The sequence below is a fragment of the Chelonoidis abingdonii genome, chromosome 7 (genome assembly GCF_003597395.2).
Source record: "Chelonoidis abingdonii isolate Lonesome George chromosome 7, CheloAbing_2.0, whole genome shotgun sequence".
Lineage (NCBI taxonomy): Eukaryota > Metazoa > Chordata > Testudines > Testudinidae > Chelonoidis > Chelonoidis abingdonii.
In genome coordinates, this window is record NC_133775.1 from 106852084 (window position 1) to 106865528 (window position 13445).

Sequence of the window (13445 nt, forward strand, 5' to 3'; positions counted from 1 at the left end):
CCTCTTTTTGACTCTATCAGCTTCAGCAGCTGTTTTGCAGAAATGTGATGATGGTTGAGTAATATGGATTTAGCAAAACATTCTCTTCCAGCAGTTGACAATGAAAGATCATTGTCTGCTTAATAATAATAGGTTTGCAAAAAGGGAAATGTGACAAACAATTTATAATAAATCAGACCTTGAAGAATTTAATGGTAAAATTCAATGACCCATCACTCCTGATGTTTTATACATTATGCAAATTCATTGCACATATAGGGGTTAGCATATGCAATTACTTAAGATAGTTAGCTCACTCTGCTGAGGGAAAATGTTGCTAGATATTTCCAGTGTTGAAATGATTGACTTAGGTTTCTAATGTCAGTTTAGAAATAGAGTTAAAAAAACTTGAAAATCTAATAACTTAATTTCTTCATTTTGAATTATTAAAATTATCACAAGAAAACCACTGGAGATATTGGAATTATCTCCACACTCTAAAACATCATTAGTCAGGAGATTACAGTGATTCAGTATAATAAGCTACTCTGTGTCTGATTCAGTAAAGAAAATAATAACTTATTTTCACTGCAGAGTTAACTTGCATGTTGCCCTTAACTCATATCCCAACCACATAAAATGGTTAATCCAAGTGTGCTGGTGCTTTTATCTTCAGTGAGTTTAGACCAGTGGTTCTCAAACTAGGGCTGGCTGGCGGGCTGGGCCAGTTCGTTTACCTGTCGCGTCCACAGGTTCGGCCGATCGCAGCTGCGGGAAGCGGCGCAGGCCGAGGGACATGCTGGCCGCCCTTCCTGCAGCCCCCATTGGCCTGGAGCAGCAAACCGTGGCCAATGGGAGCTGCGATCAGCCGAACCTGCGGTCACAGCAGGTAAACAAACCTGCCTGGCCTGCCAGGAGCTTTCCCTGAACAAGCAGCGGCCCTAGTTTGAGAACCACTGGTTTAGACTACAGCTCAAGTTAGCACAACTCATCAGCTGCTGACACAACCCCTCTGTGCAGTTGCAATGTTATTTTGCAGTGTGACTGCTCTCACTGGAGCTGGGCTAATTTAAGAGGAGTTAACTCAATCACTCAACTCTGGAGTGACGATATACCCTAAATCTGCTATCTAAATATATTGTACAGACTGCAGAAATGTATGTTAATGTTGCATTAAGATTAATATTTTAGACTTTGATCCTTCAGGCATAGGGATGTCCACCTGCACATGCAGCTGTAGGATTGAGACTTGTAACACTCTGAACTGAGGAAATGTAGAACTTGATTGTTATGTAGTATAATTTTAACATGCTCCCTTTGCACCTATCAGAACCAAAATTGCCCTCAGATACACCTTTGTAACTCCCATTCAAGTCAAGTGGAGCTATGTGTATATATCTGGTGGCAGGTTTGGGCCCATTGTATATTCAAGTTACATTTAACAATATAACTAACAATCACTGAACAGTAAAACATTAATCACTCAACAGCTTGTGCTGTGTATTTCCAGTTTCATAGCCAAGCGCTTAGTCAGTTTTATAACTACAAATAGCAAAAGCAGCTGAGAAACCACACGTATGGAGTTAAAATTGATATTTATATTTATTATATGATTCCATAGTCACATAAATAATACCCACTGAAAACTTAATGGGAATATTTGTGCTATTCATGTTCCAACACACACACCCTTTTGTTTGCTTGTTTGTTTTTTCATTTCTTATCCTTTATTTTTCTTTCTGGGCTTCGGTCATACAAAAGTTTATTCAGCACGTGTTTAACTTCATGCACTGTAATTCTGTTAAAGTCGGTGAGATTGCTCACAGGATCCCATCCTGCCTGTATTGAAGTCAGTGTCAAAGCTCTTATGGATGTTAGTGACACAGAATCTGACCTACAGTGTGTAAAGATAAACACGTGTAAGTCTGTGCAGGACCAGGGCCCTAGTTACTGTTTTTCAGGAAGGCGGATACCCCACTTGTAGTGTTTGGATATTTTTCAGTTGTACTTGCATAGAAAACAGATCGTAAAATCTTTTAAAATAGAAATGTTTTGTTCCTAACTGAAAAATAAGTGTTCTGATTTTGCTCATACTTTCCAAAAACATTCACCCCTGGAGTGTTTTTATCTGAAACTGTTCTAGCTATAATTTTTGTAAGCCGCTCCTAAGATTACTGTAATTAAAAACGAGAAAAGAAAAACATAATTTCTTTTTTTTCAGTGTGTTTACTTTGAGCATTTGACACACTTGTTTATAGTCAATTTCTCTGTTTCCCCTGTATTGGCAATTTTCTTACCCTGTTAGAATAGTCTTTCACACAACAATAATAAAATGAGGAAAATCTTTTTTAAAAAATAGAAAAAATAAGATAAGACCACAAAAATTGGCAGCAGGGACATGTGGAAACACGTGTAGTATCTGAAACTATATTTAACACCTTTTTTTAAATGAACTACATTTCCACAACTTTTATTGAATCAGATCTCATCTGACAAAACTAGGACTGATGCTTTAAAACTTTAGTCACATGAATAATGCTTACTCATGATTGCATCCTACTCATATCAGTAAGGGTTTGTAGGCTGCAACCCCTATCTTGAAATAACATTTAAATTGTGACATTAAAGACAAAGGGTAGGTTAACGCCTTGGCCTTAATTCATATTATTGTTCTGTCTTCACCCCCATCAAAAAAAAATGAGTGAAAGATTGTGTGTCAATATAAACTTTGAATCTTCTTGCTCTTTGTTGTTTCTTTTATACAGAACTGTTTATTGCACTTTGTTTCCTGTGGGTTAGGGGGAAGTTTAAAGAAAAAGCAGAACCTCTGTGTTATAAAATAGTGTCTCATATATATACAAGAAATGAGAACAGATGTCATGTCGCTTGATTAAGTGTGTATGGAAAATATCCTTCTGAAACTTTGCATTTGTCTTGTGCGTATTAAACTTTTTTATTTTTTTTAAATTGTACCAATAGTGATTAGTTCATATTATGGAATAGTTACTTGATAAAATATTTTTTTAAATCAAAGTACTTATATAAGCACAAAAAAAATCTTCAGCTCATCAACTTCTAACATTTTTGGTTTATATATTTTTACAGTTATGTAACTTCTGAAATTTAAAAGCATTAATTTACTACTAAACTAAGATGTTTACATGCCAAGTTTCAGCCCCGAATGGGTTTTCTCAGCTGACATATAGACCAGAGAGAAACAAGTGCTGACAATACTATTTATTGATTTCATTATAAAAGTGAGAGAGTGGTAAAGTTACTTAGTGTGTCAGAGACATAAATAAATAGGACATGTGCCTTATCCTACACAGCTTACCAGCAAAATAACACCAGATAAACTGAGGAGCATGGTAAGGGAAATGAAGTTTGTGGAGTTATTGATTAGGAGTCAAGAGGAAAAGGAATAGTTGAACAAGGAGGATGCGAAGGAACAGAGAGGGCACCTGGCATATCTGTCTGCCCCCATTTGCCATGGGTAAGGGGGATGAGAGAAAGCACAAAGGCAAGAGGAGAAAAAGGAGAGCAAGGCAAGATGATTGGGGAAAGCATCGGGAGCAAGAAAGAGAATGGGGGAAATGTAAAGGGAGATGAAAGAGGGATCCAAGATATTAAATAGCTTGGTGGATGTGATATGTGCAACAGTGTGCCTTAGGGGCTAAATAATGTCCCCAGAATATCTCCCTGGACAGCCTGCTCTAGCTCCAGCAGAACTGGATCAGCACCAGTTTCTTTGCATTTCTTTGAGCTTTCCCAGAGATGCCCCTGGTGGAATGCAGCTAACTAGGAAACTCCATTCCTTGTCAGCTTGCCTGTGGGAAATGGGTTCTGCTCAGTAGCGTGGCACTAATCGAGTTCCTTCTACAGCAACTGGCCTCATCCTAAAGGAAGAAACAAGAAATGAGACATGCAGAAAAAAGAATGGGGGGAGAGACAGGCTCGGTGCCATTCAGTGGGTTTACACAGAAACAACAGTTGGGGCCTACTCTTAACTCCACCTCAGGTTTAGACATGCCTGTCAGTTGAACCTTGAAGGAGAGCCAAATAACAGTACTGTTTTTTCTAATTAACTGATTTTTGACAACAGCAACCAATGATGGGACAAAGTTATCTTGTCAGATTAGAAATCCAGATCATCCTTGGCAAATAACCTTTAATAAAAAATTCTGAGCCTGCATAGTATATGGTAAATGAATTTCCTAATTCCTGGATGTGATTGATTGATCTAGCCTATAAAGGAGCTAAAGAGCAAAAAATAGGTGCCTTCATTTGTAGAGTAATCCTTTGTGCAGTGATCCTGTTCCTCTGTGGTATGTTAAAGTACTATAAGCAGTGTTAACTAGTAATGTCAAAATGATGAGAAAAACTTATCAAGTGCCTGCTGCCTCATTTATGTAAAGCATATAGATGAATCACTTAATCCTTTGTACTGTCATAGTTATGAAATACAACCCTACTGGCATTTGTTTTTGGTAGAAGAACAGATGATAAAGATTGAAGTCAGATATTCATTAAGATACCAAAGTATTTTAGTTTGTGTTTTTCCCATCATAAATTGGTTTTCATTGCCATGGGACAGTCTGGAAGGAATGAAGAACAGCATGTCCTTGTTGCCAAGAAGGCTAATGGCATTTTGGGCTGTATGAGTAGGGGCATTGCCAGCCAATCGAGGGACGTGATCATTTCCCCTCTATTCGACATTGGTGAGGCCTCATCTGGAGTACTGTGTCCAGTTTTGGGCCCCACACTACAAGAAGGATGTGGAAAAATTGGAAAGAGTCCAGCGGAGGGCAACAAAAATGATTAGGGGGCTGGAGCACATGACTTATGAGGAGAGGCTGAGGGAACTGGGATTGTTTAGTCTGCAGAAGAGAAGAATGAGGGGGGATTTGATAGCTGCTTTCAACTACCTGAAAGGGGGTTCCAAAGAGGATGGATCTTGACTATTCTCAGTGATGCCAGATGACAGAACAAGGGGTGGTGGTCTCAAGTTGAAGTGGGGGAGGTTTAGGTTGGATATTAGGAAAAACTTTTTCACTAGGAGGGTGGTGAAGCACTGGAATGGGTTCTCTAGGGAGGTGGTGGAATCTCCTTCCTTAGAGGTTTTTAAGGTCAGGCTTGACAAAGTCCTGGCTGGGATGATTTAGTTGGAGATTGGTCCTACTTTGAGCAGGAGGTTGGACTAGATGACCTCCTGAGGTCCTTTCCAACCCTCATATTCTATGATTCTGTGAGTCTAAGGAACATTTACTAGATCAGAAATATCTGGTCAGGTTTCATGAAAATTATATACAAATGTAAACCTTCCTCGTGCCAATTCATTCTTGGAGTTCAGTGTATTTACTGAAATGTTTTGCTTCTTGGTTGTCAGTGGAAAAAAACTGATATATACCAGAAGCATTGATATTGGTCTTTTGTTCTAATGCCATCCGTTATCTTGTGCACACCTTCATTTTAAAAATTGTGGGTCCTGTCCTTCGTCAAAATACCCACTGACATCACTAGGAGATGCAGAGCATAATTTGGCACTCGTAGCTTTTAGAGCACTTTGAAGATGAAAAACGTACTGTAAGTGCTAAATAGTAGTAGCCATTAGTGCAATATTTTCAGCATCAGATAATGGTAAAAATGTGGAGTCTGATAATGTGGAAGCAAGAAAAGTTGTCATGAGGAAGAACATTTAGACATTAAGGGCCAGATTTCAGAAGTGACTTTCCATTTTGTGCCCACAAATAATTGCAGATACAGTTTTTCAAGCACAAAAAATTGTGGGTGCATTTTATAGTACCTAGGCATCTAACTACTGCTTGTACCTGTCTCAGGGCTATGAAATGCATCCACAGTTATCTGTAGGTACAGAACAAGAGGCTGAGTGAATACCCTTTGGAAAATCAGGACTAGAAATCACTTGGAAAAAAAAAATTACATTTTCATCCTTCGTCTTCCCCCTGTTGTGAAAACTGTTTTTCTTTATCTGCCATACACACAATCCACATTTTGATCCCAATGGGAGCTACGCATTTCCAATCTATTAACACTTTGGCCCTTTTCTTACATTCTTTTTGCCCCTAATGCCTAGCCTCCCTGAGATGTCTTATTTTGGATGGGAGGACAAGTGTACATCTGAAGTGACTGGAGTACTGATCATGCTAATACCATCTTACCCTCATCCCTTTGCCATGCCCTAAGCTCATCTCTGATGCCAAACCTCTCAGCTGACAGTTTAAATTATTTTAGTCTGAAATCTGTTTACTGGAAATGAGATTTGAAAACCACATAAGCTTGGTATTATTAACAAACCTAATTCTCTCTCTCTTTTTTTTTTTCCAGTTGGATTTCCCATTTCCACTATTAACATTGATGGTCTTGAAAGTGCACTAGGATTCAGATATTTCCAGGAAGCTCTCTATCAATGAACAACTCAAGACCCTCCTCACTGATCTCGGTTTAATGTAGACAGCTTGATATTACACATCCTGCTCCTTACTTCAAGTTAAATGAAAAAACAATTTTCTCTAATCTTCCATGAAGCTCCTTTCTTGCCTGTTAGCTTTGATTGTTAGTGCTGGTCTGCCTGCTGCTTTTGCACTGGAAAATGTAGCTTCTAACAGGACAATTACACCTGGGTCAAGATCCATTTCTCTGACTGCTTCACTTTATCCAGTCTTCCGAGTCTTGGCAAATTCTCCAGCACATCATGATATCATAGCAAAGGAGGGGGCCAGTGCTTTAATTGAATGTAAACTGAACATCAGCCAGTATGAATTTATCCTTTGGTACAATTCAAAAGCACAGCTGCTCAATGAAAGAGATGAAGGTAAGCTCTGCTCCTCTCTTAGATAGATAGTATCTGAACACTTCACCATCTTTAACATATTTGTCTTCACAACCCTCGTGAGAGGTTTATCCTCATTTTACACATGGGGAACTGAGGCACAGAGAGACGAAGTGTTTTGCCCAAGGTCACACAGGAAATCTGTGGTGTAGCAGCGAATTGAACCAAGTCCCAGGCTAGTGACTGACCACTGGCTCACCCTTTCTGCAGTGATGCTTAATCTTGTACAGCTGAACTGTCTTGCTTCAAAGGTACAGAATTAAAAAGCCATCGTATCAGCTCCGTAACTGATTTTTTATTTTGCCCTGCTCTTTATAAGAACATAAGAATGGCCATACCGGGTCAGATCAAAGGTCCATTCAGCCCAGTAGCCTGTCTACCGACGGTGGCCAATGCCAGGTGTCCCAGAGGGAGTGAACCTAATAGGTAATGATCAAGTGATCTCTCTCTTGCCATCCATCTCCACCCTCTGACCAGCAGAGGCTAGGGACACGATAACATCTTAGGTGCATACATTAAAAATAATTTCACTCAAATTGTGACCTTTTCTAGCTGGCAAGCTATTCTCTTGTTTTCTTGTCCTTTCTGAAGGAGAGAGACTGTGATTACATTTACTTCCTGATTTATGTGCCAGCAACTCTCTGGAAATCAACAGGATGTTTAACTGCTCAGGGAATAGTTTTGCTGGTTAACCATTGCTACAGAGGGAGATGCACTCTCTTAGCCATTCAGTGTTTAATTTAAAAAAAGAAAAAAAGTAATACTGTTTATAGAATCTGGAAAACATTCCTCATTAGATAACGAGTTTTAAGCTAGGTCAAATTGTGAACCTGAGCTACTTGACAGTATCCTCTTAATGCTGTGCATGTTAATTTGGAGTATTATCCAGCTTATGTGCAGCTAAAATAATCTTTAGGTGCCATCTGGAAATGTAATTGAAAGCAGAGTAAATGAAGAGACTGAGTTATGAAAGCAAATGTGTCATCCCTAATTTAGTAAATATGTAAGAAATAGCTTGGGAAGCCAGTATTATTATTATTTTTATTTTACACCAAGAGTTTTGTCAGTCAGTAGAAGAAGCACAGTTGTGTAGTGGTTAAAGCAAAAGACTGGGTCTCCAGGGATGGGTTTTAACACTAGCTGAGCTACTAGGATATGTCTACACTGCACACTAAACACAGGCTCTGACTTGGGTTTGAGTCCAAGCCCCTCTCCTGTCCACAGGCAATTCAGTCTGACTTTGGTCAGCAGGACCCAGATGCTAGGACCTTGATGTGGGTGAGGGGAGTCAGAGCCCAAGTAAAAGCCCCACTTGGACTTGGATCCAAGGCCTGTCATTTTGCAGTCAGGATGCAGGTCAAGTCACAGACCCAAGTCAGAAGATCTGCGCAGTGCAGTATGAAGGCGTTAGTACGGCTGTGAGAGACAGGCCAGCAATTGTTAACCCAAGTGTACAGTGCAGTCTGGATGCTCAGGCATGGGCTTGGAAACACCAAATCCACAAGCCCAGGTCCCACAGACCTGGGCTTCGTGTGCAGTGGAAAACCATACCATACCCTTACTGACTGTGTGACTTTTTCCATGTCTCACTTAACTTTTGCCGTAGTCAACCCACATGGAAAATTGGACGTTATAATTGTATAGAGCAGTAAATAAACACAGCACTGTACAGTGGGCAAAATGTGCTACACAAATACTGGAATCCATGCCACAAGAGCTGTCAGTCTAAAGGCACAGCACGGAACAATACAAAATGGAATAAAGGGTGGGATTTGAGCAAAATCTTATGGTAGAAAAGTACTTGTAGCACCTGAGTTGTAAACTCTCACTAAACAAGCTACAGAACGAAATCTCCACAACATTTAGAATAATCATTGAGGAATCTTTGTATTACGTAAGAGATGCAGTACTTAGTGCCAAGGCCTGTATCTCAATAAAGGAGTAAGCATAATTTGTTACATTTTCGTAATTCTCTTTGTCTCATTACTGTACTTGTTTGTTTTGGGTCTTTAGGTGGAAGATGGTTGATCACTGACAGAATCCTTAACATTACCAGTGTAACTTTTGGTGACCGCGGGCGGTACACCTGTGCAGCCACTAATCGTAATGGCACCTCCTACTACACAGTCACTCTGAGGGTTGTCTTCACATCGGGAGACATGAGCATCTACTACATGATTGTGTGTCTGGTCGCCTTCACAATCATCCTCATTTTAAACATCACCCGTCTGTGTATGATGAGCAGCCACCTCCGCAAGACAGAGAAGGCCATCAATGAGTTCTTCAGGACAGAAGGGGCTGAGAAGCTTCAGAAAGCCTTTGAGATCGCCAAGCGCATTCCTATCATCACATCTGCCAAAACCTTAGAGCTGGCCAAAGTTACCCAGTTTAAGACTATGGAATTTGCTCGATACATTGAAGAGCTTGCTAGAAGCATCCCTCTCCCACCTTTGATCCTCAACTGTAGGGCATTCATGGAGGAGATCTTCGAAGCAGTGCGAGTTGATGATCCTGATGAAGTTGGTGACACCAAACAGACCCAGGCCCTTACTACCCAAGATGCAATCTACCCCATCAACCCAGAGCTCAAGCGCAGTAATTCACCAGCAGGGGACTCGGATGATGGCTCCATGAATGAGCAGGGTCAAGAAATAGCAGTCCAGGTATCGGTCCACCTTCAGTCAGAAATACAAAGCATTGACACTGTTTCCCATGACAGCTGCCATTCTTTACCATCTGAAGAAGAGGTCTGCTGAATTCTGCAAGGTGGGATTATTAAAGGTGCATCTGATTTCTGTAGGGCGTCGTGAGAAAAGGAACCATAGTCAAATGTGCACAAGAAATAATGAATTTTTTTCCAGAATTTGAGGTGCCAAAACTGTTACCTAAGTTGGGCATTTCCTCACCTATGTTTCTCAGTGCTGATCTAGAGATGTAAAGCCTGCTTAGATGAGGCCATTTGGAATACTCCTTCGCAACAATTTTGTAAAGCAAACATACTCCACTGGAAGCATTTCACAAAGGGGATGATTCACATTCAATTTCTTGGTCTCCTCAGTTACTGTATCAAAGGTGGCTAAATTGAGCTAAACACCTGCCATAGGATCCTTCCCTTTGTGAACTGTTTCTTCATCTACACAAAGAAATCTGAATTCTTTCAGATTCAAGTCTGCCTGCATTATTGTCATGACGATTTGAGAGGTGTGCTCTTCTTGAATTGCCTCTTGATGTGTGCAGCCCATCAAAACCACGGGCTTCGGCAAATCTGCTTTGTGTATTTTGCTTCTGTGTTACCAGCAAAATGTACTGTACTTCGAATAAGGAATAGTGCCAGACTGTGCATCTGGATTAAATTGTCATTGTTTCAAAGCAGTTTATGGAATAACCAGGGCTCTCAGGTTTTGATGATTCTGCAGAAACTTACCAAAATGCCGTTGTAGTATATGGAAAATTAAATCTTGATTTTGACATAATCAGCATCATGCTTAAATGACCAGTATTGCCAGATGCCTTCTCTGTTTCTGTTTTACATGGCAGGACAGAAAGGCAGCACTGCTAGTATTGTCTGCCCCCCGAACCTTATTGACTTTACTCACTGCAGAAAATCCAAAGGATTGTGGTGGATTTGACATTGCCGTGAACAAGGGATGACAAGCTGGTAGTTGGTTGTCCTAAAAAAAAAAAAAAATCTACAGATCAAGTGTCTCAGGCAGTTGTTTCTAAACAACATTAACAAGAAAAGTAGGGGGAACTTAGGGCCAGATTCTTAGCTGTGGCTAGTTATGTCTCCCTGATTCTGCTATCTGCAGTAACCCTGTGGCCACGCCCTCTTTCATTTCTAGCAAGCCCTGTGGTTAGAGCTGCAAGGAGATCTAGCACTGGAGCTGACCATACATTGCCCTGTGCTAGTAAGAGACTCTCCTGTGCCAGGAGATTCCTCAGATGAGGAGATCCAAGCCCTAGGAACTGAAATGTAGAAGAGAATCTGACCCCTGGTTTCGCTTTTTGATGCTGATCTTTTCCCTTTTTTTTTATTTAACATTTACAAGTGTATCACTTAAATCGCATTGAGATTTAAATATATGTAAGGCTTTTAAGCACTCCGCAAATTAATTTCTTACAACTGCTGGAAGCATATTGCCATATAATTTTAACAACTTGGCAACAGGAGCACCGCTTAGCTTCCCACATCTCTTTCTTTGCTTCCTATGTTTGAAAGGTGACTTGAACGAGTGGTTTCCAGAGGGAACAGTCAAGATTCTTCAGAGGTTTTAAGGTTACGTTTACAGGTGTGGAGGTGGATGACAAACAGATACAGGAGTGCCATTCTGCAAAGCAGGGTCATCTGCTTTAATACATCCTTGTAATAAATAGCATGACTAAATCCTATTTATGTGTCAGTATTAGCGAACTAGAGGTTGAAGCATTTTTAAGTTCTTTCCTAGAAGCTTCTGAAGCCAAACCCAAGCAATGCAGGTCTAGCAGAGCTTGTCTTGACTGAGAGGCCTGTGTTTATCAGGAACAAAGGAATTGCTGACTGGATCAGCCCAGTAATCCATCTGTTCCAGTCTCCAGTTTCTGACAGGTGGCTGTGCTTCAGAGGAATAGATCTGGAATAACCTGCCCTTAGTGAGAGATTCTTCCTCACCCTCATATAGCTAGAGGTTGTTTATGCTCCTCTTCATCTTAAGGGTTTATATTCCTTTCTCAGCTCTTTATTTATTCTTTAATAGTCATGGTTATAACTCCGGATATTCTTGTTGTTCAGATAAATGGCCAATCCTTTTTTGCATCCTGCTGAACCATTGGCCTCAGTGATTCCTGGTGGCAGTGATTCTGCAGGCTAACTGTGCATGCTGGTGAAAAGAATTTCCTTTGATTGAGTTTGAATGTCATAGCTCAAAGATGTTAAGGCCAGAAGAGATGACCATGTATTCTGAACTTGTAGGGTCCCCAGGCCACAGGGTTTCCACTTCACCATGCCTGTCTTTCAGAGAAGCCGCTGTGCCCCTCTTTCAAACTCTCACACTACGTATGGTGGCAGCATCCTTAATGTTTTTGTCCCCATGTTATAAATGCAATTTGGAGATGGAACTGTAAAATCAAGGCTCCTTTTAAATACTTCCAAACCAGCAGATGTGCAATAATGATTGACAGATGTCTCATCAAAAATGGCAGCTTGCGTGCAACAGAATGACACTGGAGCTATGTGAGGTCAGTGTAAGAGAACAGCTCCCGATTTAACTGAATCTGTTCTTTAATTTGTATAGTTTATGTAGATAACACTGCGTTCTTACTAAACCAAGTCTGTCTTTGCCTATCGATCTGTTTCATCTGGTGTCTGAGTAGCAGAGAGAAAGGACTTGTTCCATTAGGCCAGAAAATACAGAAACGATGTGCTGGATAGTTACTTTTTTTTAAAAAAAAATCCAAAATCAAATGGCCAGTTTACCATAGTAATAAGTCATTTCACTTCTGGGAGAGAGGCTGTTTTGTAGGATTTTCAGTACATAAGTAGCATTTATGAAGTGTAGGGCCCAATCTTGTTTCCACTGAACTTAATCAGAGCAGGGTTGGAACCTAATATGACATCAGCGAGTGTATTGAACAGATTCCTATGACACTGCGAGCAGGGATGATGATGATGATGTGTAGAACCCATAATTTCCAGATAATGGACCCTAACATAGTGGTTTCCAAACAGGTTGACCTATTACTTCCAGGTTAGTGATATCTGTTACTGCTTGGATTTTTTTGATACATCTAACTAAAATTTATTTTGGAAAGATTACTCAAACCTCATACGTGGGAGTTTTTTTAAACTCCTTGTAAAAGATGCATGCTTTTTCTTAGCTTCAGTTAATGTCTCTGACAATCACACGGCTGTTTTATCTTTTCTTCCTAACCTCAATTTTACTTCTTGTACTGTAAACTCTACTCGTTAGCCAAGATTGTATCTAAAAGTAACTTTGTCTTGGTTATTTGTATTCTATAGAGTGCAATGTGACTGTGTTATGTAACAACATATGATTCATACTTTCATAAAATTAATTGGTAGATTGGCAGAATAAATTTAGCAAAAAAACCCATGAGTTTTATGATCTATTTAAATTTTCTTGCATCAGAAAGGGGGAAAGAAGGGCTCTCCATAAACAGTTAATAAACAGCTGTCTTTAGCTAATGCCAGCAAAGCTGTTAGGCAAACTGGTAAAGGTTGCCTGTGTATCTGATTATCTGCAAGACAATTTGTGCCATAACATCTTTGATTTGTCATTTTGTAATGTCCTAAAGTCCCCATGGCCATCTGTAATGATTCCTACCAGCTGCATAAACAGATGGCTACAGAACAGCAGCCCTGACATGATTTCAGTAGAGTCTTTGGTTTCTTTATTGCTTCTTATAGCAAGCTAAAAGAGTGGTTACAAATTGCAGTCTTTGCCTCCTCAAACCTACATTTGCTGACCCACACCTATAGAGACAATTGTTCTGTTCTTCTGTCTTTATTCTAATCTTAGATTCTGAGAGCCTTTTTCCTATGGTTTGACAGAGCTTCCCTTCCACAGAAGGAGACACGTAACTAATACAACACAAATCTACAGCTGGACTAATTAAAACT

General features: G+C 40.0%; 1 protein-coding gene across 1 annotated transcript in view; it reads left to right on the forward strand.

Moving 5' to 3' along the window:
• Positions 1–12243, forward strand: part of MFAP3 (microfibril associated protein 3) — a 14438-nt gene extending 2195 nt beyond the window's left edge. The window contains exons 2-3 of the mRNA XM_032771620.2: positions 6325–6811; positions 8843–12243. Coding sequence (XP_032627511.1) covers positions 6520–6811; positions 8843–9585 — 1035 coding nt within the window. The 5' untranslated portion in view covers positions 6325–6519 and the 3' untranslated portion in view covers positions 9586–12243. The remainder of the gene's footprint in view (positions 1–6324; positions 6812–8842) is intronic.
• Positions 12244–13445: the final 1202 nt, after the last annotated feature.